At 42.4% G+C, this 27083-nt stretch overlaps 2 protein-coding genes across 3 annotated transcripts in view; both read right to left on the bottom strand.

The window, feature by feature from the left end:
* Positions 1–2612: 2612 nt before the first annotated feature.
* On the bottom strand, positions 2613–6913 carry TRIL (TLR4 interactor with leucine rich repeats). Its single transcript, XM_075271391.1, has one exon. The coding sequence runs from the start codon at positions 6375–6377 to the stop codon at positions 3750–3752; it is 2628 nt and encodes an 875-aa protein (XP_075127492.1). The 5' UTR covers positions 6378–6913; the 3' UTR covers positions 2613–3749.
* Positions 6914–17637: 10724 nt separating this feature from the next.
* CPVL (carboxypeptidase vitellogenic like) overlaps positions 17638–27083 on the bottom strand; it is a 53342-nt gene continuing 43896 nt past the window's right edge. For both annotated transcript variants that reach the window (XM_075271451.1, XM_075271452.1), the window contains exon 13: positions 17638–17796. In XM_075271451.1, the coding sequence (XP_075127552.1) occupies positions 17680–17796 (117 nt within the window). In that variant the 3' untranslated portion in view covers positions 17638–17679. The remainder of the gene's footprint in view (positions 17797–27083) is intronic.

Raw genomic sequence — 27083 nt, 5'->3', positions numbered from 1 at the left:
AATGCAAAATTGTGACGGACGCAGCTAGTGTCCGATGCTAAAATCTTGTGCGGACATTAGCATCGGACACCGACGCTAGTGTGAACCCAGCTTTACTGATAGCTCTGAACTATAGGGTGCAGTTGAGTCTACTACACTGCCTTCCAGCTAGGGGTTGTACTGTATGTTAACCATTCAGTAGACCCCCGCAGGCTTTGAAATGGATAAATTGTTTCCGTTTGCTATAAAAATGAATTACTATACAGCCACAAGTAACTCTACTCCAATAACAAGTGGCTGAAGCATCCTTGTCTTCTGGTGCAAATGGTTCCCAGATGTCTTCCCCCACTGGTCAGATTATTGGGCGATATCCATTTAATATGCATAAAATGTCTAAAATTCCCCAAATTAGTGGCCTACAAGACAAATACTTCAGATAGGCGGAGTAGGCAGAGGCCTGGTGCTTGCTTGCTTGTATTGCACGTGGTAAGTAAAGGTTTCTTTAACAAAAGATACACTTTGTGAATAGCGGATATATATTCAGTTTTATTATAATGGATACTTTAGAATATTACGGGTTATGGGTCCTAGATATTGTTAAGGACACGTTGATCCAGAGTTTTATACTGACTGCCAGATTGGAGTTGGGAGGAAAAATTTCCCCTGAAATGGGGCAATTGGCATGAGCCTCATAGGGTTTTTTGCCTTCTTTTGGATCAACCCTGTAGGGATTGTAGGGTTATACTTGATGGACTAATGTCTTTCATCCAACCGCATCAAATATGTAACTATGTGCAGACAATATTAGGGAGTACTCAGTATTCCCCTTAGGGTATACATAATAAAGGCAGCTAAGGTGAATGGTGGTGTATTTTATGTGGCAGAGGAACCATTGGGATCCCCCTTAGAAACCAGGGCCTGTGGGTGGATCAACTAGCACATTGTTCTATAACTGAAGTGACAGCAGCCATTACTTTTCACATGCACTAGGGCCTAGTCTACTTTATACAGATTTCTAAGTTAAGTAATAGATCCCACAACACATGTTGCCTGTTAAAAGTAACAAAGTATTTTTGAAGTTATGGTCGTGAATATAAGCTGTAATAAATTAATATTAATATGCAATATTAATTTAACCAATACCATTTAATAAAAGTTCAAACGTATAGTAAGACATGGCAAGCAACCAAGCAATAGCTTCCACTCCTTTAGCACATGTACAAGCGGATCTGGTTGTGACACAAGAATGTACTGTGTGTAATGAACAATACACAATGTATATGTCACAGGGGACTTAGCACATGGAGTCTCCATACATTTGTAGTCATACTGAGCCCTCTGCGTAGCAGATGTGACTAAGAGGCACCAAGATCTCCCTTGCAAGGCCCATGCAGAGCAATAGAATAGAATAGAACTGGCAGGGAAATTGTTCCTGTGATTGCATTGTAAAAGAATCTGGTGATGTATGCATTGGCTCAGGGATCCTCGAAGGAACCAGAACACTGAGAACCATGTAAACACTTGAGGGTGTTAACCCCCAGATTAATTAAATTATAGGGCACGCCTGCATGAAATGTAATGATATTGGGAACACTAATCGTTTTCCACATATCAAAAGAGATAAATGTAAGTACAACACTACAAACACTGGAATAGCCTACTGCATAGTAACCAACCAGATTATAACAATCCATAGGAGCAACGTCTGATAAAAGTAAGCAGACATTTAAAGGGGGATTCCAGGTTTGATAAGTAAAGATTGGCAGCGGTCCATTATCCAGGATTCCTGACAACCAGCTGCTTAAAGAGGGCACTGCATTTGGGAAAGGGCTGAGGCCTCTTCACTACTTACCAAGTGTTATACATTGTGCTTGGTATCACAGCTGAGCCCATTCACTTGAATGGGACTTAGCTGCAATCAGGCCACATAACCAATGAATGTCGGACCCCCGCCAATCTTTATTCTAAGGATAGTTCATTAATTAATTAATTAATTAATAAGACCTGGAAAACTCCTTCAGGCTAAGGCCCCGCGGGAAGCTACATAGCACTAAAGCGCTGAAGGAAAACCGCGGCGGGAACGCATCGTTCTTTCCACAGCGCTTCGAACAGAAAGTTCATTGAGCTTTCCTCCACGGACTTTCCGTTACAATTATATCTAATGGAAAGCGCCGGTGTTCCCGTAGATATAATTGACATGCTGAGAGTTCCAAAACCACGTCGGTTTTGGAAATCGCAACGTGTCTGCTGTGCTGTTTGAAACGCAAAATGGGCATGGGATTTGCATGAATCCCATCCACTTTGCAGATACTGTAAAACACTGCAGGCAAAACGCTGCATTTCTGGCCTGTGGGGCCCTGGCCTTAGGGTGAGACCCCACGTTGCAGAAACGCAGCTTTTTTTGTTGCAGATTTTGCTGCGTTTTTTTGAGCCAAATTCAAGAATGGCTACAAAAGGAATGAGAACTCTATTGGAAGTTCTTATACTTCTACTTTTTGCTCAAACCACTCCTGGGTTTGGCGCAAAAAAAGTAGCAAAATATGCAACAAAAAAAAAAACTGCGTTTCCGCGACGTGGGGCCTCAGCCTTAGGCTAAGGCTACAAGTTCTGGAAACTCAGTGATTTTCCTGATGAGATGGGGGAAGAAAAACGCAGCAAAAAGCACAGTGTAAAGCGCTGTGAAAAAAACATGATGCATTTCCGCTACGTTTCTCCCACAGCGTTTTTTAGCTGCATTCTGATGCTGGGGGCCTTAGCTTTAGAGTGGTTAGTTAAACATGACTGCTAAAGATGGCCTTATTCCCATTTTCATGGGCATTGTAAACCTGATCAAATTTCACTCTCTCTAAACGTCATGACACTTATTAAAAATTGTACCTGTAGAGCGGACCTCCTTAACATATAGACCCATAGTAGCAGCATGGGATGTCCCTAAATTTTGCCCACCATTGGCTACACGGTGTGGGCACATAACATGGCCAAACTTTTGTAACATAGATTGATTTGGAATGTTTTTAATAAGAGCAGGTACATAAGAGGGGGCACCTAGCAGATATCTGTATGGACAGCACCTTCCCCATATCCACGTTCTGTACCCCCATGTTCAGCAGCAACATTTTAGCAAGTGACAGTAACGTAATTCCAATTGACTCAATACATTCTGCAGTTATCTTCGTGTGTACCCTCAAAAATCAGGACAGTACCGATTCATTCTGGACAATAACAAGGCTGGTATCTCACTATAACACATCTTCTGTACATCTCACACATATCTATCAACAGCAAACTCCAATGTGCAAGAGGTAGAGAGAGCACACGCAAAGACTAGAGAACCTCCAGACATTGCAATGTAGTTGAAGACAATAGTAATGATAGAATGTCAACCAGTAAAAAGAATAGAAAACATATTGTCAGGTTTATACATATATTTCACCTTGTTTCAAGCTATCAACGAATCATTGAGATGTTCTGTATTGCATCACATAATTTGCAATGGTGCAACAAGCAAATGGTGTAACCCAAAGTAGCACCCCCTTAGACCCAACCTATTACATTTCCCATCCATTGCTTTTGGTGGTTCTTATTATTTTGTCATACATGTTCAGGACACTGCTTCTTCCGGATACTGTACACATATTAGCATATCATGTTTCTCATGCACCTATTGAGGTCTAATGCATTTGATCATAAATAAGGGTTAATCCTTGCTGATCGGGGAGGAGTAGGAACAACTCCCCAATCACAATTGCATCAGAAACCCTCTTTGTGACTCAGTCTGTGAACCTCTGCAGGAGATCATCCCTGTGCAGATTTCCTCCCTCTCTGAAACGGTCGCAGCCAGGAAACTCAATGAGATCTGCTTCTCCCAGAGCACACACAGCAGTGCGAGGTCGATGAGACTGAAAACCTGAGAAATCTGTGGAAACTCCAGTACCCACAGACCTATAGGGTCGACGTGTAGAGTACATTTGTCGTACATGGACAGGGGCTCTTCTACGACACCATTTCTTGCGAGCTTTCCTAGAACCCCAAACAACCAACCCTATCAAAAGCAGCAAAGCATTGAGGGCTAGTAACCCCAAAGCTAATATTTGGTAATTTAGTACAGGGCGCTCATCTTCTGAAGGTGACGTCACAAGCCCCACACAATGTTCCCTAGGGGCCACAGGACAAGCCCGTCCATTGATTATACTCTCCACACACACTAAATATGGAGTGTCTCCTGTCAGCTCCAGTAAAGTTAAAGATTCTGCATGGCCCCGAGGATAGACAAAACGCTGAAAACGGCCACTCTGCCCAAAACGCTCGTACAGCACCCTGAACACGACATGCCTGTGGGTATGAGAGGCTGATGTCTGCCAACGTACACGAGCAGTGTTACTTCCTACCGATTCCACTGACAGATTCAGTAGATGCAGCTTATTAAATTCACACGGGTCGTTTAGGCCTAAAGGAGCAACATGGTGCAATGTTTCACTGTGGCCATGATGAACAGAATCAAGTGATGGCTTATTTTGATGCAAAGTCTCTGCTACAGGCATGGCCTGTTTAAAAGTTGGATCCAAGTCACCTACATGTGGCAACTCCAATGGTGACTGCAAGGTACCAGTGACTTCTGAGTGCTCATCTTCTGATGGAGGCCGCTTGGTCTCATGTGCTTGCTCATAGGGAAATTCAGCTGTAGGGGTACTATGAGGAAACATGGTGGAAGTTGGGACTTGAGCGTCAACTTGCTTGAGATGTAGCTGTGTTAATGACTCGGTTGGAGTCTGAACTGTATTTGGATTTTGTTTTTCAGCCTCTGGTTGCAGTTGGCTTGGGGTCATCTGTTTAGTACCATGGGGATTCCGGGATCCAGTTGAAGTCTTCATGTTTCGCTTTTTATCATTTTGAGGTGTTTTTTGACGCCCAGTGCCACCATCCCGCCTCATGTTCAGAGGGCCCTTTGTGCTCGATACCTTTTGCAACGATGCCAGGGTTTGGAGAATTGTTGATATCCCTGAAGGAAGTGTTGATTTGGGAGACAACAAATTAAGTTTGGAAACCATTTTCATTGTCTGTTCTAATGGTTCAGTACTTGTGTCACCCATCGCCTGGTTTTCAGCATGATGCATGACTAAACCATCTTCTTGCATGGTGGTAGCCAGTCCTGGAGGTGTGGTGCTGAGTGAGCAACCTCCTGTTCCCTGTAAATAGTTATCGTCAAGGTAATCCAAATATTTCCCTGCGACTTCCCCAGGCTCCCTGCACTGTACAAACACAGTCAACATGCGGCTACGGGAATGCAGAGTCCCCAGAATCCAGTGCTTGAGCCCCAATAAATGACAGTTACAGTTCCATTGATTTCCATCCAGCTGTAACCGGTAAAGGGATGGATTTCCAGAAAAAATATCCCCAGGCAGAAAGTTCAACAAATTATGCTGCAGATCCAGCACCCTCATCCGGTTTAGTCCATTAAAAGTTCCAGGGTGCAACCTTGACAGGGCATTGCGGCTCAGGTTCAGCACTTCCAAACTTTGCAATGATGCCAGGAGGCCTTCAGGGAGCTGGCCCAGAGAGTTGCCATCCAGTTGCAGCTCTTGCAGCATCCCAAGCCCTTGAAGAGACTTGCTATGTAGTGTAGAAATCCTGTTTGAGCTGAGAATGAGCTTGGAAAGCTTTTGTAATCCATTGAAAACACCTGGTCCCAGTTGCTGTAGATTATTTCCAGCCATGGTTAGTGTACTAAGAGAGCGCAGTGGTAAAAATATAGGATATCTCAAGGAATTCAAGGGGTTTCCCGACAGGCTCAATAATCGCAGTTTTACAAGTCCTGCAAATGCATTTTTACTGATATTGTTAATTTTGTTGTTTTCCAGATGCAAATAAAGTAGATTTGAGAGACCCAAGAAAGGAGAGCCATGTAGTATCTGGATATTGTTATTGTCTAGTCTCAATTTAACCAGTGACACCATGTTAGTCAAGCTGGAGCGAGTGACATTGTGAAGCCGGTTGCTATTTACATTGAGTACCTTAAGTTTTTTCAGTGGCAATAAAGCATTAGTAGAAAGTGTCAGCAGCCAGTTGTTACCAAGGTACAGTTCTTCCAGGTGAGTGAGCTGCTCGAATGCCTTGGGATGAATGGACTGGATCTGATTGTACTGCAGGTCCAGCCTCTGTAAATTATGATAAAGTGAAAAGTCTATGGCACTTATATTGGCGATATAGTTTCCTCCCAAGCTGTAGGTTTTAGGGGTGGCTAGGCTTGCAAAGTGGCTGGATTTTGGAACAGAAAATAACCCCCTGTTGGAGCACAGTATATGTTGTGGATGCTGACAATCACATGGCTCTGGACATTTCTCCACACTCCAAGAAACAGTGGAAGTCACCAATACCACCAAAAATATAGCCTTCTCCATCTCACCTGGGTCTTTGTGTAGGTTAACCTAGTGCTGAGCATCCCCTTCCTGCATTCAAGCTTATAAAATCCTTTCCAGGAGCGGAGACATTCAGCTGAAGGTTTGTACAGGAGCTCCAGTTTCTTAACATCTTGTTAACTCCTACATTACTGCTTGGCAGACATTCAGATGCGAATGCAGATAACAAGTATAGTCATTTGGAACATGAATGACTCACTGCGCAATGTAGAGCTCCTCTGCTGCAACTACTATTGTCCACTCTCTTGTGGGTGACCAGATGTGGCGGGGCAGTGTAGAAGATCTGCAGCTCCTTCGCAGACACACATGGAAACCTGAGGTTTTACACTTGGTCTAGAAGTCATCCCAAGTTTGCACAGCTTGCTCTTAAAGTTTAGAGAAGGATTCAGGTGTCCATGCCCACAGCGTAACCTCGTCTTCTGTTCAACTTGAAGATATCTATGGTGCAGCAAGTCTTGTGTAGTGTGAAGTAGAGAAGTTCAGTGCATTGTAGGAAGAGGAGGAAATACGTGCTTCCCACACTGGCTCCCTGGAGAGTCTTAGCAAGGAAAGAGGATCCTAGTGAGGCAGCTCAGAGCTGCTGGTGGGAGGAGGAAACATCCAGCACATGTTAGATAGAAAGAGAGAGAGCCACTGACTCTAATAGGGAAACAAAGGGGAAGCCGGAGCCAAGGCCAAATCATCTACTCAGTCTGAACACTTCTCTCCCCCAACAATCCTTGTAGCTATTGTACTGCTACATATTGATTTCATTAAAATATTTCCATCTAGATCGGAATACTACCTTAAAGATGCAAAAGAAAGAGAGCTGGAAAATGTTTGTCCTTCATTCACTTACTTCCCACTTTAGTCTAGTCTTAAGATGCCTATACACATGAGATTAATGTTTATGAACCCGTAAACTTTGGAAGGTCCAGCCAACCATCTAATGTGCATGGAGTCTCTTTTCCAAAGGCAGATCTTGGGGGCAAAAAATGTAGCTAACACAGTGGATCAGTGGTTAGCACTGCAGTGCTGGAGTCCTGGGTTCAAATCCTGCCAAGGACAACATCTACAAGGAGTTTGTATGTTCTCCCCATGTTTGCGTGGGTTTCCTCCCACACTCCAAAGATATATTGATAGGGACTGTAGACTGTGAGCCCTATATAAGATATTAAGATATTCCTTTAATATTGGACAATGGCTGACAATGTAATGTAAAGCGCTGCAGAATATGATGGCGCTATATAAGTAAGCATAATAATAAATCAAGTAGTTGGATTTCAACATGTCCATTCCCTTTGTCTTCAGGGTAGATAAGCTGAGGAATGCCTAGCCGAACCCTGCTACCATGTGCTTGGGGAAGGGGTTGGAGAGATAGCTGGCAGCCAAACAAGTGATAGCCATCTGAAGTATATAGTCAAGCTTATTTGGGGATTTGCATTGTTCTAGTACACTATAGAAGTTCGGGTTTGTCTAATGTGTATGATAGCATTGAGGCATACATTAGATAGAAGTGGGTAATAATGGGCCAACAGTTGGTAGTTGGTATAATACAATATATTATAATGTCCAAATGATTTTTTTTTTCTATTGTTGGAAGACATCATATAATTAAATGTGCCATTGTCAGACTCCAAAGGTGCCAATAATAATAATAATAAATTTTATTTATATAGCGCCAACATATTCCGCAGCGCTGTACAATTTGTAGGGTTCAAATACAGACAGAAAGATACATTACAAAAAGTCATTTCACACAATGGGTTTGAGGGCCCTGCTCGCAAGAGCTTACAATCTATGAGGTAGAGGGGGTGTTATAAAAATCTTGTCCTAACATGTAGATAAAAATACCATTTTATGCTTATCACTTTTGGAGATCCTTATGTCGGAGATTTTAGCCACCAGATTTAGACCATTTTCTCCTGCCCGTCAATGCATTCTTACTACACAAATGAGCATAACAGATGCCAAAGGTGAAAAAGTTGATCTATTTATGATGGTTTCTTGGTCATTGTTAGATTAAGTTATTAAATGTAGTTATTGATCCGCATGTCCTCAATACAATCAGATAACTTCATGCCACATGGCTTATGGCACAGTAAGTCCAAAACAACAGCCTTCAAAATGTACACATGAATAACATGCCATTCAGAAAATGGCCTTCTGAAAGCCCTAAGGTACAGCAAGCTTCAGAAAAACTGGAACATGAAAGGAGCATTTACAGGGGAGCTAGTGAATCATTTAGCTTAACAATGGTCACAGATCACACTGGCTCCTTATCACTGCTTAGTTAATGAAATGCAAATTGGATTTTCTCATAGAAGTGTTTGATAAGGTAAGAACAGCTAGGGACAGACCAGGGGAACTGACAATAAACTAATAGAGATAAGGAAGCTAAACAAACATTCACCAAGTCAGCAAATGGTCCACATCAGACAAGGGAGCAGCAGGAGAAAACATACAGCACATGTCTACAAACAAGGATCACTAAAGTGCAACTTTTGCTAAAAACTAAAAAAAATCTGCTTTTGGCCCCTTTGCAACCCTATTTAGCTCAAAAGTTATCTGTACTTCTCACGACAACATGACAACTGAGGAGTGCCTGGGAGTTAGTCTATGAAGTGAAAACTGCAATGGTTATACAGTGGCTTGCAAAAGTATTCATACCCCTTGAACTTTTTCACATTTTGTCATCTTACAACCACATACTTAAACATGGATGTAAATTACTGTTCACATCCAATCTGGCTGCACTTGAGCTATTTTCAAAGAAGAATGGGCAAAAATCTCAGTGTCTAGATGAGCAAAGCTGGTAGAGATATACCCAAATATAATTACAGATGTACACTCACCGGCCACTTTATTAGGTACACCATGCTAGTAACGGGTTGGACGCCCTTTTGCCTTCAGAACTGCCTCAATTCTTCGTGGCATAGATTCAACAAGGTGCTGGAAGCATTCCTCAGAGATTTTGGTCCATATTGACATGATGGCATCACACAGTTGCCGCAGATTTGTCGGCTGCACATCCATGATGCGAATCTCCCGTTCCACCACATCCCAAAGATGCTCTATTGGATTGAGATCTGGTGACTGTGGAGGCCATTGGAGTACAGTGAACTCATTGTCATGTTCAAGAAACCAGTCTGAGATGATTCCAGCTTTATGACATGGCGCAATATCCTGCTGAAAGTAGCCATCAGATGTTGGGTACATTGTGGTCATAAAGGGATGGACATGGTCAGCAACAATACTCAGGTAGGCTTTGGCGTTGCAACGATGCTCAATTGGTACCAAGGGGCCCAAAGAGTGCCAAGAAAATATTCCCCACACCATGACACCACCACCACCAGCCTGAACCGTTGATACAAGGCAGGATGGATCCATGCTTTCATGTTGTTGACGCCAAATTCTGACCCTACCATCCGAATGTCGCAGCAGAAATCGAGACTCATCAGACCAGGCAACGTTTTTCCAATCTTCAATTGTCCAATTTCGATGAGCTTGTGCAAATTGTAGCCTCAGTTTCCTGTTCTTAGCTGAAAGGAGTGGCACCCGGTGTGGTCTTCTGCTGCTGTAGCCCATCTGCCTCAAAGTTCGACGTACTGTGCGTTCAGAGATGCTCTTCTGGCTACCTTGGTTGTAACGGGTGGCTATTTGAGTCACTGTTGCCTTTCTATCAGCTCGAACCAGTCTGGCCATTCTCCTCTGACCTTTGGCATCAACAACGCATTTCCGCCCACAGAACTGCCGCTCACTGGATGTTTTTTCTTTTTCGGACCATTCTCTGTAAACCCTAGAGATGGTTGTGCGTGAAAATCCCAGTAGATCAGCAGTTTCTGAAATACTCAGACCAGCCCTTCTGGCACCAACAACCATGCCACGTTCAAAGGCACTCAAATCACCTTTCTTCCCCATACTGATGCTCGGTTTGAACTGCAGGAGATTGTCTTGACCATGTCTACATGCCGAAATGCACTGAGTTGCCGCCATGTGATTGGCTGATTAGAAATTAAGTGTTAACGAGCAGTTGGACAGGTGTACCTAATAAAGTGGCCGGTGAGTGTATTTGCAACCAAAGGTGGCTCTACAATGTATTAATATAGGGGGGCTGAAGACTTTTGCATGTCACACTTTTCAGATTTCTAGTTGATTAGAATTTTGAGAACCTTGTATCATTTTCCTTCCACTTCAGAATTATCTGCTACTTTGTGTTAAAATCTCAAGAAAATACATTTAAGTTTGTGGTTGTAAGGTGACAAAATATGAAAAAGTTCAAAGAGTATGAATAGTTTTTCAAGCCACTGTAGCTATGGCCTAGAAGCAGACATAGGGGTCCCTCTGCCATTGTGGTAACAAAAGTAAAAGGTATGTGGATCTCTATAACTCTGGTCAAGGTGGAGCTCAAGGTGGTGGAATCTTTGCAGAACTGTGAGATTGATGCCCTTAGAGGGTATCAATATCAGATTGATGGGGAGGGGACACCAGATCAGCTGTTTGAATATACGGTGACACTTGGGTGAGTACTGCTTCCACGAGAGTATGGATGATAGGTGTCAGGAAATCATCCCAGTGTATACTTCTGACCAACCCTGCAATCCCAATGTGAAAAGGCCTTTGGATCAATGTGTACAGATCCCAAGACTGACAATCAGATGTGTATGGGGCCATCCTGTCTGTCCCACAACAAACAGTGAAGTGCAGCATGTCTGGTCCTTTGTTTGGTTGGGATACAAGTACTCTAACAATGTACTCTTATGTCTGATATGGGCAGCTTAGTTTTCTCTGTTAGGCCACTCTCACAGATCACTAGTTGGTCAGTATTTTGTAACCGTATCTCTACAACAAAACCAATATTGGCATCAAAATCTACATTGTTTTTTTCTCTTTTAAACTCCATTTCTGGTTTTGGCGTGCACATACTGATAAGGCCAGGTTGGAGGACTGTCACTATGCTAACTGTAGTTGGGGGTTCTGAGAATTGCTTGCAAAAGTTGACACTTTACTGTGCATTAGTAACAGGTATGTTCTTATCTAACCCAGTATAAATAGGTCCTACCTTATTTTGGCAGGACTAATCTCGGGCACAGCATGAGGAACGCGTTCAGCGACAGGCCAGCTTGACAACTGTCGAAACGCCGAAGCAGGTGGATCATCAACACCAACAACACGCTCATTATATGACGTCCCAGCGAGTTGCTGAGATACCGGAACAATCACAGGCATGGTGTGAGGAACAAGTTCAGCAGCAGGACAGCTTAGGAGCTGCCAAAATGCCAAAGCAGGCAAACCATCAACGGCAGCAATTTGTGGAATATAGGCGGCTCACCCACTCCAATAACCCACAGACGAAGTCGCGGGCAAAGGCATGCACATTCAGTTTAAATAATAGTACACCAAGCCTGGTGATTTGGTATGGCTGGTTAATGACACTACATGATGTAGAAGTGCTATCAAAGATCCGTCCTCCCAACCGCGGTCAGGCTGTATAATCAACATCAGGCTAAGCGGAGATCACTCTGCACAGAGAACTAAATGATCCTGAGGCTTTCTTTTTCTTCTTAGTTCCTATGACTCCTAGTGTCTTTCCTTTCTGCTATGAGCTTGTATGTGTACTTGTAATATATTACTGTATTATCCATGCTGCTGTACCACCCTGACTTACCCCATGGTGGGACTATTAAAGGACTATCTTATCATATGTGTATGGGAGTGTCCTGACTAGGGCATGTTACCTTATCTTTTTGTTCATAGGAGTGATATGCTTCTTGGAGGTGTCTGGCAGCAACTTAAAGGGAATGTGTCATCAGAAAATGACCTATTTTTAATGAAATTTTATGTTAAAAATATTTTTTGAAAAAATATAAAGAATTTTTGGTGAGGTTTTTAAAACTTTTCCATGCAATTATATTTTACAAATTCCTAAAAATCCTGCAATTTCGATTCTGAGTCAGTAATAATAAGATGCTGTGACTTCCTGCTTTCTGTACAGATTCTTTGCAGGAGCCATCTTATCAGAACACCCAGATCACAGCTTTCATGTATATGTAGATAAGACACATAATCCACCAGTCACTGTTTATCCACTCCACCCTCAACACCAGAGGTCACAAAGCATGCCTAGAACACTCTGCCATTACAGACAGTAGGGCCTGCTCCGGACCATTGTGTCTATCACCCATGGCCCATCTCCAGGAGACAGGAAGTCATAAACTATTCTAAGCTTAGTGGCAGCAGTTGGAATAGCAAGATTTTTAGGATTTTCTAAGCTATAAATAATAACATGGAAAATTAAATAAAACAATCAAAAATCCTTAAAAAAATGTAATAGAAAAACACGTTCCCTTTAATTTGGCCCTACACAGTAGATGTGTAATGGCTATAACCACCAATTCTGGATTTTAAGTGCCAGATCCTTCAGTTCTTTGGGAAATAAACCATTTATGGCCGCCGCTTTCTTCCCCTGCCTGTTCAGTACCAGATCAATCATTTGGCTGAGAACTATCAAGTATATGGCCGGCTTTACTCCCCTCTTCACAGCATATGCGTGCAAGGCCAAGTTATTCCGGATATTAAAGCGCAGCCTGACAAAAAAAGAATATAAGTGCGACTAAAGCCTTAGTAGCCTTAGATCAGCAGTATTAGTTTCATGTCATAAAAAGACATTGAAGTCTATATCCGTGTCACAAAAATGTGTCCACAAGTAGTGAAAACCCATCTAGATTGTAACCAGCGCTCAGCATTGATCTGCCGTATGTGGTCAGACACAAAACCATGATGAATCCTTCACGACAGGTTGGTGGCAAAGTGAATACATCGCTGCTTAACATATGTCCGTCTGGCGGTGACCTTACAGAGGCCACACAAGGGGACAGTCATATAAAGCCATTTGTTACAGGGTTTTCTCTAAATAATGTGATACAGTCTAATAGGGAAAACTGGGTAGAAGATAAGATATGGAGGTTGTTCAGCAACATCCGAGCGCTCTTATCCCATATTATACTGTAACATACTCTTCCTCTCTGGTAGGATTTCATGTATTGTAAGCATATTGCACCCTTATGGCAGGATCTTGTGATGTTCACTATGTCACAAGTGTTTCCTGACTCATGGACTTAGGTCACTTTTTGGTGATATTACAGAGGACCAAGAAAAACCTGTTATTGAGTATTACATGAATCAAAGGGTTTTTGCATCCAAGAAAAAAAAGTTATAGAAACATTTTTTTTTTTTTTTTTTTTACAATGACTCAAGGCTATCAATTTTCATCCATAGATTGATGCTAAAAATGTGGATGGCCCATATAACCTTATTTTAAAAAAAAATAAAAAAAAATCCTTAAAGTGTTTTTTTTCCCACCATAAACTGGCCCCATTATGTGGAGGATAAAGGAATGCCCTTTCCAATGGCCCCCAGATGGAGGTGGCTCTCTTGTATCTCAGGGCTCGTTCACATCTGCGTTCGGTCTCCGTTCCGCAGGTTTCCGTTTCCTGCATAAAACAGAGGCAGGAGACTGAAACCTGCAGGACTCTCTCACCCATTCATTTGAATGGGTGAGAAAGCTGTCCGGCCGTGAGCGGCGGTGAGCGTTTTATGCTCTCCGCCGCAAAACTGGGTTTTTTCATCCGGACACAGAGTCGGACATGCAGTACTCTGTGTCCGGATTAAAAAAAAAAATCTGGTTTCGCGGCGGAGAGCATAAAACGCTCACGGCCGGACCCGATCTGTGCTTTCCGTCTTCTGGCATGCAGAAGACTGAAAGCACAGAACGGAGACCAGAACGCAGGTGTGAACCTAGCGTCAGATGTACAATCTTCTAGACCACATTTTCTACCATTTACAATGGACACATAAAAGATGACATTTCTGCATGGATAATATAGAAGGCAGAGCTTCTACTTCTCTTCTTCCACCTTGTTTGGTCGAATGTTTCACCGCACTACACTGTGGGATGCAACCAAATGAACGCAATGGGAAAAAAATGAAGCAGAAACACATTCTTTCTGCAGCATTTTTCACTGCATTTTGCCGTTTTTTACTACAGTTTTTCTTCCCTTAATAAATTGATAGGGAAAAGTGAGGGTTTCCGTAGATAAAACAGGCAGGCTGCATTTTTCAAAAACTCATGTGTTTTTAAAAATGTAGGATTTCTGCAGCTTTTTCCCCCCGCAATATGTGGATTTTTCCTGTAATATGCTGCGTTTCCGCAATGTAGGACCTTAAAGGGGCTCTATGAGCAAAATCATGTTAATAGAGCCCCACATATGCGTGAATAGCCTTTAAAAAGGCTATTCTGGCACCATAAATCTTATATTAACCCCCGGTCCCGTTTTTAAATAAAAGGATAAAAACATATATGCAAAACTTACCTGAACGTGCACCCTGGGCGGGGATAAACGATGCGATGTCAGCTTCAGGCACGCCTGCCTCTTCTGTCTTCTTGGAGGAACGCCCTCTTGCTCCGTGTCTTCTTCCGGCTTCTTCTCGTGAAATCCCGCGCCTGTGTAGTAGCGCTTCCCTATGAATCGCTACTGCGCAGGCTCAGTCCCCGTAGACGCACGCGACAGTACTGCGCATGCGCAGTACAATCGCAAACTGCCATTAAGTGAAATGGCAAGTGAGCCTGCGCAGTAGCAATTCGGAGGGAAGCGCTACTACGCAGACGCAGGATTTCACGAGAAGAAGCCGGAAGAAGACACGGAGCAAGAGGGCGTTACTCCAAGAAGACAGAAGAGGCAGGCGTGCCCGAAGCTGACGCCGCATCGTTTATCCCCGCCCAGGGTGCACGTTCAGGTAAGTTTTGCATAGATGTTTTTATCCATTTAAAAACGGGACCAGGGGTTAATATAAACATTTACGGTGCCTGAATAGCCTTTTTAAAGGCTATTCACGCATATGTGGGGCTCTATTAGCATGATTTTGCTGATAGAGCCCCTTTAACCTTAAATGGGTTGTACAGAATTAAAAAACAAAACAAAAAAAAACAACGGTGATGTCTTGAGCTCCAGTTCAGATCCCTTTACTTGAATAAGGTTAATCTGCAATATCAATATCATAAACCGGCCATGGACAAGAGTGGCGCTGTTTCTAGAACAAAGGCGCTATTTACTAATCTCACACACCACACTTAACAGAAATGTTGGTGGATTGTTTTATCAATATAGACGTTCACCTAGAAGGGTCTGGAGTATAAAGTTAGAAGCTTCTAGGTTTCTTTTCTATTTTTTGGCAAAATACTAAAAATAACAGTAATATTAGAATGCTAGGCGCACATTGGAATGGGAATCTCCTTTCAGGGTTACAGAGCGATGCCGTCTTTGCAGAGCGATGGAGGGGGTGGGCAGCATGGCTCGCTCACACGCTGATTTTCCACTGAATTTAGAATTTATGTCCGAAGGAAGAATGCAACCTTAGTATGCAGAGTTCAGGAGGACAAGTAAACAGACAGCATTAGGGAAAGGGAGCTCTGTAGGCCATAATAGAAATCGCTCAATGAATGGAGACAGTAACTTTAAGAAAAAAAAATATCAGTTTTTCTTCCTTTGAGTCTGCCAGAATCAAAATGACTAAATCAAAAAGAGAAGCCAGAAGAATATACTGTAGTATATAGCGGTTAAACATGAGAAATATTGTAAGAAAACCTAAAATACATACACACATTAACAAAAAAAAAAAAGTTTATTGGGGAGAATTGTACAACGGAAAGAAGGCTTTAACCATAGGGCAAATGTTGCATCCACACCAGGCATTACGGTAGTGGGGTCCCCCCTAAGGGTTGTTTGGTTGACCCAGTGCAAAGGTTTCATAAGTGGTCCTCCCTCCAATGCCACCATTTATCACTCCATCGCCACCATTTAGACATACTTGACCCGAACAAATTATAATGCCCCTTCAGTGGCACCAACATAGTATATTACCCCCCCCCCGGTGGCCCTCTCACAGTCAAATGATCTTGTACTAGTGCCATAAAATATAATGGCCCATTACACATTAACCTGTCCCCCCCTCACGGTTGCCCCCACTGTTTTATATCCCCTCCTGATGCCCACAATATAATGATTTAAAAAAAACAAAAAAAAAACCCACAACCCTCACCTTTCCCGTTCTTTGTCTCTGCACCCAGAGGCTTCAGGGAGCAACAGACGTGATGTAATTGATATCACTACATCGTGTCTACTTCTCCCAATACACCGTCAGCAAGAGGCAGAGACTGAATGGTAAAGCAGGGAGCCTTTAGGATGCACATGAGTTGGAGTTAGGATGGCCCAGACCTGCTGCTCAGAACATTGAAATGCTGGACTGTGCCACAGTTCCAAGGCTGCACCCGCTACCATAGGGCCCATTCCAAGTGCACCATTTTCTCTATGGTTAAAACGGTCCTGGCTGCCCTGGATTGAGTAGGACAGTCCTGCTTTTCAGGTGCTGTCCCGCTGTTCTGGGTGGTAGGTATTGATTTCAACAGTGCATCCTTAAAATGCAGATAAAATTTAATACAATAGAGAAGCATGGCTTCTACTAGCTCCATGACTCCAGGCAGCTCCGTGGGAACAGTGATGTGTTTTGTTTTGTTTGCATGTAATATATGGATTCATTCATCACTGAGGGGGCTTTATGTGGGGGCTATTTGAGGGGATAATATATTGAGCAGGCCACTTGGGGAGATGTTAAATTATGTGTGTGTGTGTGTGTGGGGGGGGGGGGGTCTGCTTAAAAGCTTGACTGCTCATTAAAATTCAGGTAAGAGTAAAGTCACAAATTGTATCTCAATGAACAAAAGATTGAATATTGAAAATTTTTGCTGAGATAAATGTTGTAATTTGTTGAGAACCAAATGGTCAATGGAAACATAAAAGGACCTTCCCCAAATTGTTCCCACAAAGTTGGAAGCATACAATTTCCCATAATGTTTTGGTCTGCTGAGCCAATAAAATTTCCCTTCACTGGAACGAAGAGGGGAAAAAAGTGTGTCTTGAGTATGATGCGCTTTGGGTTCCACAGATGAATAAGTTCAGAATCCACCCTAAAATTGAGCAGGATGTTTTTGGTTGTTTTTTTTTCAGATTCTGGCTGGAATATGACAATGGAGTGTTACCAGGTCTACTTGTCAGAGGGACATTTCTATAAGTAGTCGAACACTGCTAGCACGGGCTGAGAAAAAAAAAAAAAAGTTGCAAAATTCAGCTTAGAATTTCATATAAAGTAACCAATACATTGTTCTTACAAAAATTCTTTTTTTATTAACATTAACTTTTTGAAATCAAATCATCTTTTTACTGTTCCTGCGCATTGCTCTGATGTGGAATTACCAGATCGTCTCACAATTCAAGGCCGTACAGTTACTTATAAACCTGTCAATCAACACAAATGATCTTTCAGGTTGGTCGTAAGGAAGGATGTGGCCACCGCCTCTGACTATTACCTAGAAGAGGAAAGACAAAAAGAAATTGAATTAACTGAACAGTATTAGAAGTGACGAAGGAAGGGAATCAGATTTTACCATATGGAATCCAGGGATATCAGCAACCACAATGCAATGCAAGTTGTTTATTTTGCATATGGCACATCTAGTAGACCGGCCATAGTGCAATTGGTCAGTTCGGAAACAACGGCACATGCGCAAACACTTGTCTGGGACCTGACACCCCTGTTCTTTGACTCAGTCAGTTCCAGTGATCAGACTCCCAACAATTCTGTTTGTCACATGTAGTTAATATTCCATAAAAGATAGGTACCAGTAACATAGGTGTTTATATTACAAAAACGAGCAACAATAAAAATAGGAATCTTTCATCTGTAATACAAAAATTACATGATTTTGTCTTATGGTCGTATACTTCTCATTGTCCTGCATCTTAAACAGGACAAAATATTACCACTCACCAATAGGCTTTTCTCAATAAAACAATAAAGCAAATATTAAAAAAGGTAGAGCTTCTCCTAGTGAACAGTCATTTGCATCTTCTAGTCGTTGGGACAGTTTTATTAAGTTTTACACATCAGTCTTAGTAAAGGTCTGGACAGGCGCAGGGCACGACTTACTTACGAATCAGTACCCAAATAGAGATCTATATCAGTTAGGAAAGTGGCCTAGATTTTTAATATAACTCACACTAGAACTGTATATACTGTATTATATTGACTAAACAGGCACTGAGGAGGCAGGTGGTTAGATGTGGGGGTTACTTAAGGGAACATCAAATTTTGTAGGGGTCACTTATGAACCATTATGTGGGATCCACCTGTGGGGGTATTAAATTATGTAGGATCCACTAGTAGGGGCATTAAATTATGTATTGTTTATGCGTAGAATAAGAGAAACTGTACAGTCTCTACTTATGAAGTTACTATTGACCCTGGCTACACCTAGACAGCCAAGGAAGTTCTTGACATAATGCCAAAGCATTGCTAGACGGAAGAGGCCTCACTAAGAGTAGCAATATTATTACTGCTTTCTAAGACACACAGAGCACTCAAGATGTAGAAGAAACCAAGCCAGGACCTGAATAAGTGACTTGCATATTAGATGTCGCACGTCAAAGAAGGAAGAAATTAGGATATATCCCATGGAAAGCTTGGGTCACATACACTCTCCTGGTTCAGCAGCCACCTTGGAATCTGTGCGATTATAAAATCTTGCACCCTGAATTTTGCAAGGCAGTTTAGTCTTTTATTATCCAGACATAGTTTCTAACAAATCTAGAAAAACTTGCTAAGTTAATATAAAATGAGCTTCAATACCCCAGGGCAGTGTCAAATGGGCCTGTCCCACTTGCAAGATCACTACAATATACCAGGATTTACTGGGTTTCAATGCAGAAGGAATCAAGAAATATCATATTAAAGCACACAGTGATATTTCCACAATCTACATTATAGCCCTACAATTGTCCCTCACCTAATTCTGCAAAAAAACTTTACAGCCTTAGTTTACAGGCAGCCTATACAGAGGACACAGATGAGTTGAATACAGCGGTGTAGCAGGAGCGGACACTGTGCTCCCCATGTGCTTCAACTCTGGGAGCTGTAAGCGCAATGTGATGACGTCACTCACATTGCGCCTGCAACTCCCGGGACAAGAAGAGACTGTAGACTGCACAGCAGGCGAGCAAGGAGAGGTTAGTGTCAGTGTTAAACTTTTGCTACTCAAGACCGACATTAAACTTTGTGGGCAGATGGAGGACATTAAACTGTGGGGGCAGATGAACAAGGACATTAAACTGGGGGCAACTGGAGGAGGACATTAAACCGAGAGCAGTTGGAGGGGGAGATTAATGTCCCCCTCTAGTTGCCCTCACGGTTTAAAGGGATTCTACCATTAAACTACCTTTTTTTTTTTTTTAATGAACACGTCGGAATAGCCTTAAGAAAGGCTATTCATCTCCTACCTTTAGACGTGGTCTCCGCCGCGCCGTTCCGTAGAAATACCGGTTTTAACCGGTATGCAAATGAGCTCTCCGCAGCAATGAGGGCGGGCCCCAGCGCTGAAACACCGATGAGCGCGTCCCCATTGCTGCCCAGAGCTCTTTCCAGAGCCCGCCCTCATTGTTGCGGAGAGCTCATTTGCATACCGGTTAAAACCGGTATTTCTACGGAACGGAACGGCGGAGACCACGTCTAAAGGTAGGAGACGAATAGCCTTTCTTAAGGCTATTCCGACGTGGTAATTAGAAAAAAAAAAAAGTAGTTTAATGGTAGAATCCCTTTAATGTCAGTTGCCCCAGTTTAATGCTTCCATCCAGCTACCCCAGATTAATGTTCCCTTCTAGTTGCCCCCAGTTGAATGTCCCTATGCAACTACCCCAGTTTAACATTCCCTCTAGTTGCCCCCAGTTTAATGCCCCCTCTATTTGCCCCCAGTTTAAACTGGGGCAACTGGAGAGAGACTTTAAAATGTGAGGTCAATTTGAGGAGAACATTATAATGTGGGGGCATATGATGTTAGGGTGACCGTAGGAGCATCATATTGTGTGGGAAGCACAAAGAGAAATCAATGGGAATGGGCAGGGTCAATTTAGAAGCTAGATTTTCTGCATCGTGCTACACATGCTGCAAATTTTTCCTTCTTTCTGCCCTTTGAAGGTTGGGAGGTATAGTACTGAGCACCTTGTAAACTACAATGTGGTGAGCTCCATAAAAAGGTTTTTTTCAGGACTCCTAACACGTCTGCTTTCTTCTGGTCAGGAAGTGACAACATGTCATTTTGGCCAAGTTGCAGCTCAGTTGCATCCATTTTAATGGGAAGGAGATGTAGCATTGCCATGTGACCGAGGACATTATGTTACTTCCTGAGAAGAAGTAGAAAGTAGCCTTGTTTTCGAAGTCCTGCACAACCCCTTTAAGGTCCTCAGCGTTATGTAATCAGAAGACTGACTTGCCAATTCACACAACATCTGTTGAGTGGACCAGAAATAGCTTTTTTTCGGCAAGTCTATGACCGTCTAACCGTGAATATAGGAGTTGCATAAAGAAGTTTCTTGCAGTGCACACAGCAGATGCTGTGGGAATCGGGAAATCAATCTGCTGATCACATGACTTGACCAGGGACCCAATCATAGTCAGTATTACATAGGATGCGCTGGTCCTGTAAACGCACCATGCTTCAGTTTGCAGGATGCCTTTACTAATGGGCAAATGATTAAAAAAAAGTTACTGTTGCTTTAACTCATCTGCACCTTCTCTAAAAGGATTTTGCCATAAGTGTCTCTTACCCTTTATCCAAATGACAGGAGATAAATGTTGGATTGCTGGGGGTCTGACTACTGGGTCCCTCAGCGATCAGGAGAACAGGGGACAAAAAGTCCTCCAGTATTATCCCTGTGCATGAGGCGCCTGTCTGCGTGTGTGACCAGTGCTCCATTTAAGTCTATGAGGCTTCTGGAGAACAGTTCTAACAGCCCCATAGAAGTAAATGGAGTGATGGTCAAGCATTTGCGCAGAGATTGCAGGAGGACTTTCAGTCCTGTTCGCAATGGATAGGAAAGAAGTGTCTCTAATAGCACAACCCTTGTAAGCTACTCATATACATGGAATCACCAACAAAGCCAATGTATTAATTAAAAACTAACATGGAGTATGCCAAGTCAGGAAAGAGAAGCCGATGCCTGAGGAGGGTAGCAGAGGCTTCCTCTCCATACTATAAACCGTAAAGCTGAGGGTACATGTGTATTGGGGAGATGGAAGGAGTAGCTGTCAGATAAATGACTATTTGTCCAACAGTTACGTATGATCTGTATTTCCATCTTTAGTGTAAGTATTTCTGATTAAGAAAATATACCAACAACCTATGGTGTATGACCCTTTACATGTAAGAAAGAGGGCTCAAATGATATAATACTGTCTAGGATAAAGGTAGTGCATAGATTGTCTCTTTAAATCCTTTCCAAAGAGAAGACCTTCACATGAAAACAGAAAAAAAAAAAAAAACAAGAACAGGAGCCTGAACTGAATTTCCTGCTTTTTTTTTAACACCTAACCATGAAATGTCTCAGAAGGGTCTGCAGAGATGGTCTCAGCTCCTGTGCACTGATAGTAATCTGCCACTTGTGGTTACACAATGCTATGTGCACAGTCAACTCATAAAATGAAAAAACAAAGGCTGGCATGGCTGGAGGGAGCAGATGTGTAACCAGTGGCCTCTTTATTAACCACAAGAACTGTACAGGAGGAGCAAACAACATCTGCCAGCAAAATGGCCCCATAGCACACTAACATCCAGTGTTCAGCAAACAAAGGTAACGCCAACTGCGGAGCCGGGGCCAATTAATCTGTGACCCGCATTTCCTGTCTGACCTGAGGACAAGGGGGTTAGTAAAGAGCAATGAACGGTCATTACCTAAACCACATCTGTAAGAAACAGTCACTTAATCTATATTATATCCATATTATATTATCTATCTAATATATTTTTTAAATTGGAGTCCCAGTGGCTATTTGTTTATTTATTTATTTTTTAGTGTGACCCTTTGGGTCCCTCTCCAGATTAAGGCACTGAGTTCAGAAGCCCGGCAGACGTTTGAGCCCAGACGGAAGCTTTCCTTCCTGAAGTCCGGCTTCTAATTCAAAGGTTATAGAATGTACTTACTTTATGTATTTGTAGTTTATACACTTCTGTAGCTCCAACATATTCTGCAGCGCTGTACAAATATCAATCACATCATTCCCCACAATCTAAATTCCTAATTAAACAATATGGTCGGAGCTACAAGAGAAGAACGTGCTGTGGAATTTCCATCAAGGAAACTCAGAAGCGTGTTCCTCTAAGGCACCACATCAAAAAGTTCACAGCAGCTAACAAAATATGCTTGGAGAAAGCAGGAGTACGTGAAGAAACCCAAGCAAACACAGGCAGGAGGGACATAAAAACTTTATGCGTATATTGTTCTCCTCAATGTTTACAGCTTGTTGCCTAAGGTTTCAGGCCACCTCTCCTTATCGAGTTCTAGCAGTTGTTCCTGGCCACCTATATTCTCTTTTCTTTCTCCTTCCTTCTGATCCCTGATAAGTATAAAACAAACTATAGAGCAATTTAAAACAAACCTGAGCCAAGAGGACAGGAGAGGAGACAAGAGGGCAGGAGAAATCCTGATAAGAGAGAAACCCCTTTCATTTTTAAGTTATTTTCACAGTCTGCCATGTACTCTGTACTTTATCTCCTTGCAAATCTCAGTTCAGGACTGGTCATATAATTGCAACAACCCCCCTGATGGTAACATTTCCCATGATTCTAGTGGCCAAACTCCAAAGCTCAGTCTCTTTCCAGCTTGCCACTTCCCTTTCCCCAGAAAAAAAAACTCTGGAAGAATCAACAGTAAGACTCCATGCATGGGAATATGTGCTTTGTCAGTGTGCTAGCTGGATTTTTATTGCCCCATAGACATATCCGTATATATTCAAGTCCATGTAGGGGGCCGTGAGCCACGGGAAAAACTCAGCATAAGTCCTACTCCTGTCCATTTTGCAGCCCAGGTTCACTGTAAGAAGTTTCATCCATGCCATATTACCACGAACCCGTTGTTGCATTCAGCCTCGACAGTGCAACTAAATTCCTGAAGATGATTGGCCTGGCTGAAATGCTTGGCAAAGTGTATTTATAAGAGGGGGCGCTGTCACTAATACAATCTATAGCCTATATTTGTGCGGCCACAGAATAAAGAAAAAAAAAGGAACCAAGTGCAACAGGAAAAGGAAAAAAAAAAAAAAAAAAAAAAAAAAAAAAAAGGACACCTGATCGGATGAATGCATGTGGATTACTAGTAAACTAAATATTTTTTTTTATTGTTGTATTTCCATTTGACCAAATCAATAATTTTACATTGATTACATAGTTAAATAGCAATATACTAGCAGGAAAACCCCTTTAAGTTACAGTAATGCCTATGATACAAGGTAAGTACAAGATAAGCAGATCAATGCGGTTACTATCTAGATGTAAAATGGTTTTCTGAAGGGGGTAAAGTCTTCCGATTTTCCTTCCTGTTAAATACACTGGAATCGACAACCTCTATTAAAGCTCCATTTACAGGACCATCAAGATGACATTTCCTGGTTGTAAAAATCCTTCCAATCAAATGTATTTTCAATTATCACAAGAATTTCTTCTACATTTAGGATCAAAAGTGTAGAAATAAACCAAACAAACACATTTGACTTCACATACATATGTTCAAGGAGCCGCCGATTTTCTGCACAGCATTGCTAAGGACAAAAAATTCCCAGTTGGAGGCCAATTTACTGAAGTATTTCCATGTGTTGTTCATTACAACAGAAAATACCTGTTTTATCTCTGGGTCTCTGTGGTTTCTTCTGTTAATATACCAACCATTGCTCAAAGTTTGCATTTTTTTGGTTGTTGAAGCAAATAGTTACTCTGGCTTGTTTGTATTTGGTCAATTTAATTGTAGAAGTTCCAGGATGGAGCCAAACTCCACATAATCCACATGAATGCAGCCCCCAGACTTCACTACTACACTCACGACTATATATAAGACGGTCATCCTCTTTTTATATTAGTTTCTCTGCTATTACAGGCACATATTCTGTTTTGGAAGATCAGCTGCCTCAATTTACACTACGCAACATGGTCGCTCAGGGAAACTCAGGATAAGTCGGCGGCTGCCCCAAATCCACGAGCTCTCCCCCTTATGGATGGGGCAAAATGCTTCCGAATTGTTTTGCTGTTCATAAACAGAACTGCCAAATGTAAGAAGGCAAAACAATGGAGGAGACTTACTATCTCCCTACGCTAGAAAACTGGAATAAAAAAGGTACAACACTTAAAGGGGTTGTCCAGGATAACTGGAAATCCAAATACTAATCCAAACACCCTCCCCCTCAATATATGCATAATAATCAAAAATGTATATTTACCCATATCCCTGGGGCAGTCATGTGACCGCCCCAGGGACATTTTCTGATTATCTGGTGACAATCCACTTCATCACTACTCCCCCCCCCCCCCCAACTACACCATTATACTCCCCCCCCCCCCCCACTACACCATTATACTCCCCCCCCCCCCCCCTTCTGGAGAGATTGCTTTTCCTCCTGTACTAATTCTGGAGGGTGTGCGGTCTTCTCCTATTCTCTAAGCTCTGTGCTTATTGCTGACTATAATTCACCTGTACTGTGCTTCCACGCATGCGCAGTAGAGATGGATCATCACTGGAGAAGAGCACGCATAGACAGAATCAGTAGAGGAAGAGCAGTCTCACAGTAAGTAAGAAGTGTGGACGGTAAGTATATAATATGGGTCGGGGGTTGGGCTGAGTAGGTTCCATATGCAGTCTGTAGCCAGACTAAGAAGCAAAAAATGGACATGAATAGGATCTGCCCCATATTTTGTGGTTTCATCCTACAGTCCCACATGGATCTGTACAAACTACGGATGCATATATGGAGCCATAGAAAAGAATGAGTCCGTATACTATCCATTATTATGTATCTGTAAGCGATAGCACACGGATCAAGGCTACAATTGTACAAAATGCAGCCTAAGGACTCATGCACTTACAGTAACTATGCATTTTAGATTGTAGTATGGTGGACAAACAAGAACAATATTAGGACCTAGATATGGATGAACCTTACAATATTCATTTCATGTATATTTGCAAGGTTCACTTGGCAGTTTTGGTGGTGCTATTATAATACTCTTGGGTCTGCTCAAACTTGAGAGTACAATAAACAAAGGGCCAAAAGAGATGCAGAAAAATAAATACTTATGCTCCCCTTCTCTCATCTATCCTTGGCCCCCTAATGGTATCTGTTGCTCCACTTTGGTCCTCTTTATTTGTCTTTTGTCCTACTAGGTGACTTCACAGAACCTGGAGAACCAAACAGACCTGTGACTGGGACTCAGTAGTAACGTAGGATGCAGCAATGTCATGGCGTTTTGATGCATGCATTATGACGTTAGTGTGCCCCATGTGACTACTGATGTACAAACACAAGCCCATTTGGTTCTCCAGGGCCCATGATGTCATCCTTTGAGTCCAGGTGGCACTTCTTAGGGCCTTTTCCATCAGCCATCATCTTTGAAGTGGCCTTCTGGAGGAGAGGCATACCAGCCAGGGATAGAAATAGTCTTGATAGACTGGTTAGAAGGGCCAGCTCTGACCTGGTGAGCCCCCTGGACCCAGTACAGGTGGTGGGTGGCAGAAGGATACTGTCCGTGGTGAGCTCCATGCTGGAGAACAACGCCCATCCCACATATGAGACAGCCCTGGGCAGTACTGTCAGTGACCGACTGCTTCACCCCAAGTGTGAGAAGGAGCGTTAATCGGAGATCCTTCCCCCCAACCGTGGTCAAGCTGTATAATCAGCATCAGACTAAGCGAAGATCACTCTGCACAGAGAACTAAATGATCCTGAGTCTTTTTTTCCTTCCTAGTTGCTATGACTCCTAGTATCTTTTCTATCTGCTATTCTGATCTTGTATGTGTTCTTTCTTGAATTATATGACTATTATCCATACTGCTGTAACATACTGAATTTCTCCATGGTGGGAATATTAAAGGATTATCTTATCTTATCCAGGAGGCCAGAGAACAACTGCGATGGATCCCAGGAGAAATGAGTGAATATATGAGTGAGGTAAGTAGGAGATGAGTGAGAATAAGTGTTTATTAATATTCCGCACACCTCTTGGCCTCCGCTTCTTATTCTGTAGAGACCTAAGAATAGTGATTCGTAGATGGTGAATATCAAAAACCTTGGGTTTGATCAAACCTGAGATGTTTAGAAAACCTGTAATGAACCTGGCTTCCTATAAACCGATTCACTCATCTGTATTAGGAACCACAATGTCCTACCTACTTCTGTCAGTAAACTCTGCCTGTACAGGAAAACTATAGAGGCGCAAAGTTGGTGGCACTTTAACCCGACTCTTTCAATGGCTTTTTACTGGCCGGTATTCTGCATCCATATGATACAGATCCAAATGCAGCTCTATGTAGGAGCGCTAATCATTGCTTTTAAGGACAAAGGATCCAGGAGGCGAGAAGAGCAGAATTAACTAAACATACAGCCCTGCTTCCTCAGCTTTAATCAAAAACAAACTTCTAAATATCCCTTGGGCTCCTTTCACATGTGCCATTTTGATGCTGATTTTTGATGCAGCTAGTAGAAATAGTAGCTGTCTTGTTTTACTTCCCTTGCCTTAAGGGCATGTTCACATGGATTTCAACATATATAATCCATATGAGATCC

Source organism: Leptodactylus fuscus, chromosome 4 (assembly GCF_031893055.1).
Source record: "Leptodactylus fuscus isolate aLepFus1 chromosome 4, aLepFus1.hap2, whole genome shotgun sequence".
Taxonomy (NCBI): Eukaryota; Metazoa; Chordata; class Amphibia; order Anura; family Leptodactylidae; genus Leptodactylus; species Leptodactylus fuscus.
The sequence above is the reverse complement of the archived record's forward strand: the minus strand, read 5'-3'. Positions and strand labels throughout refer to the sequence as shown.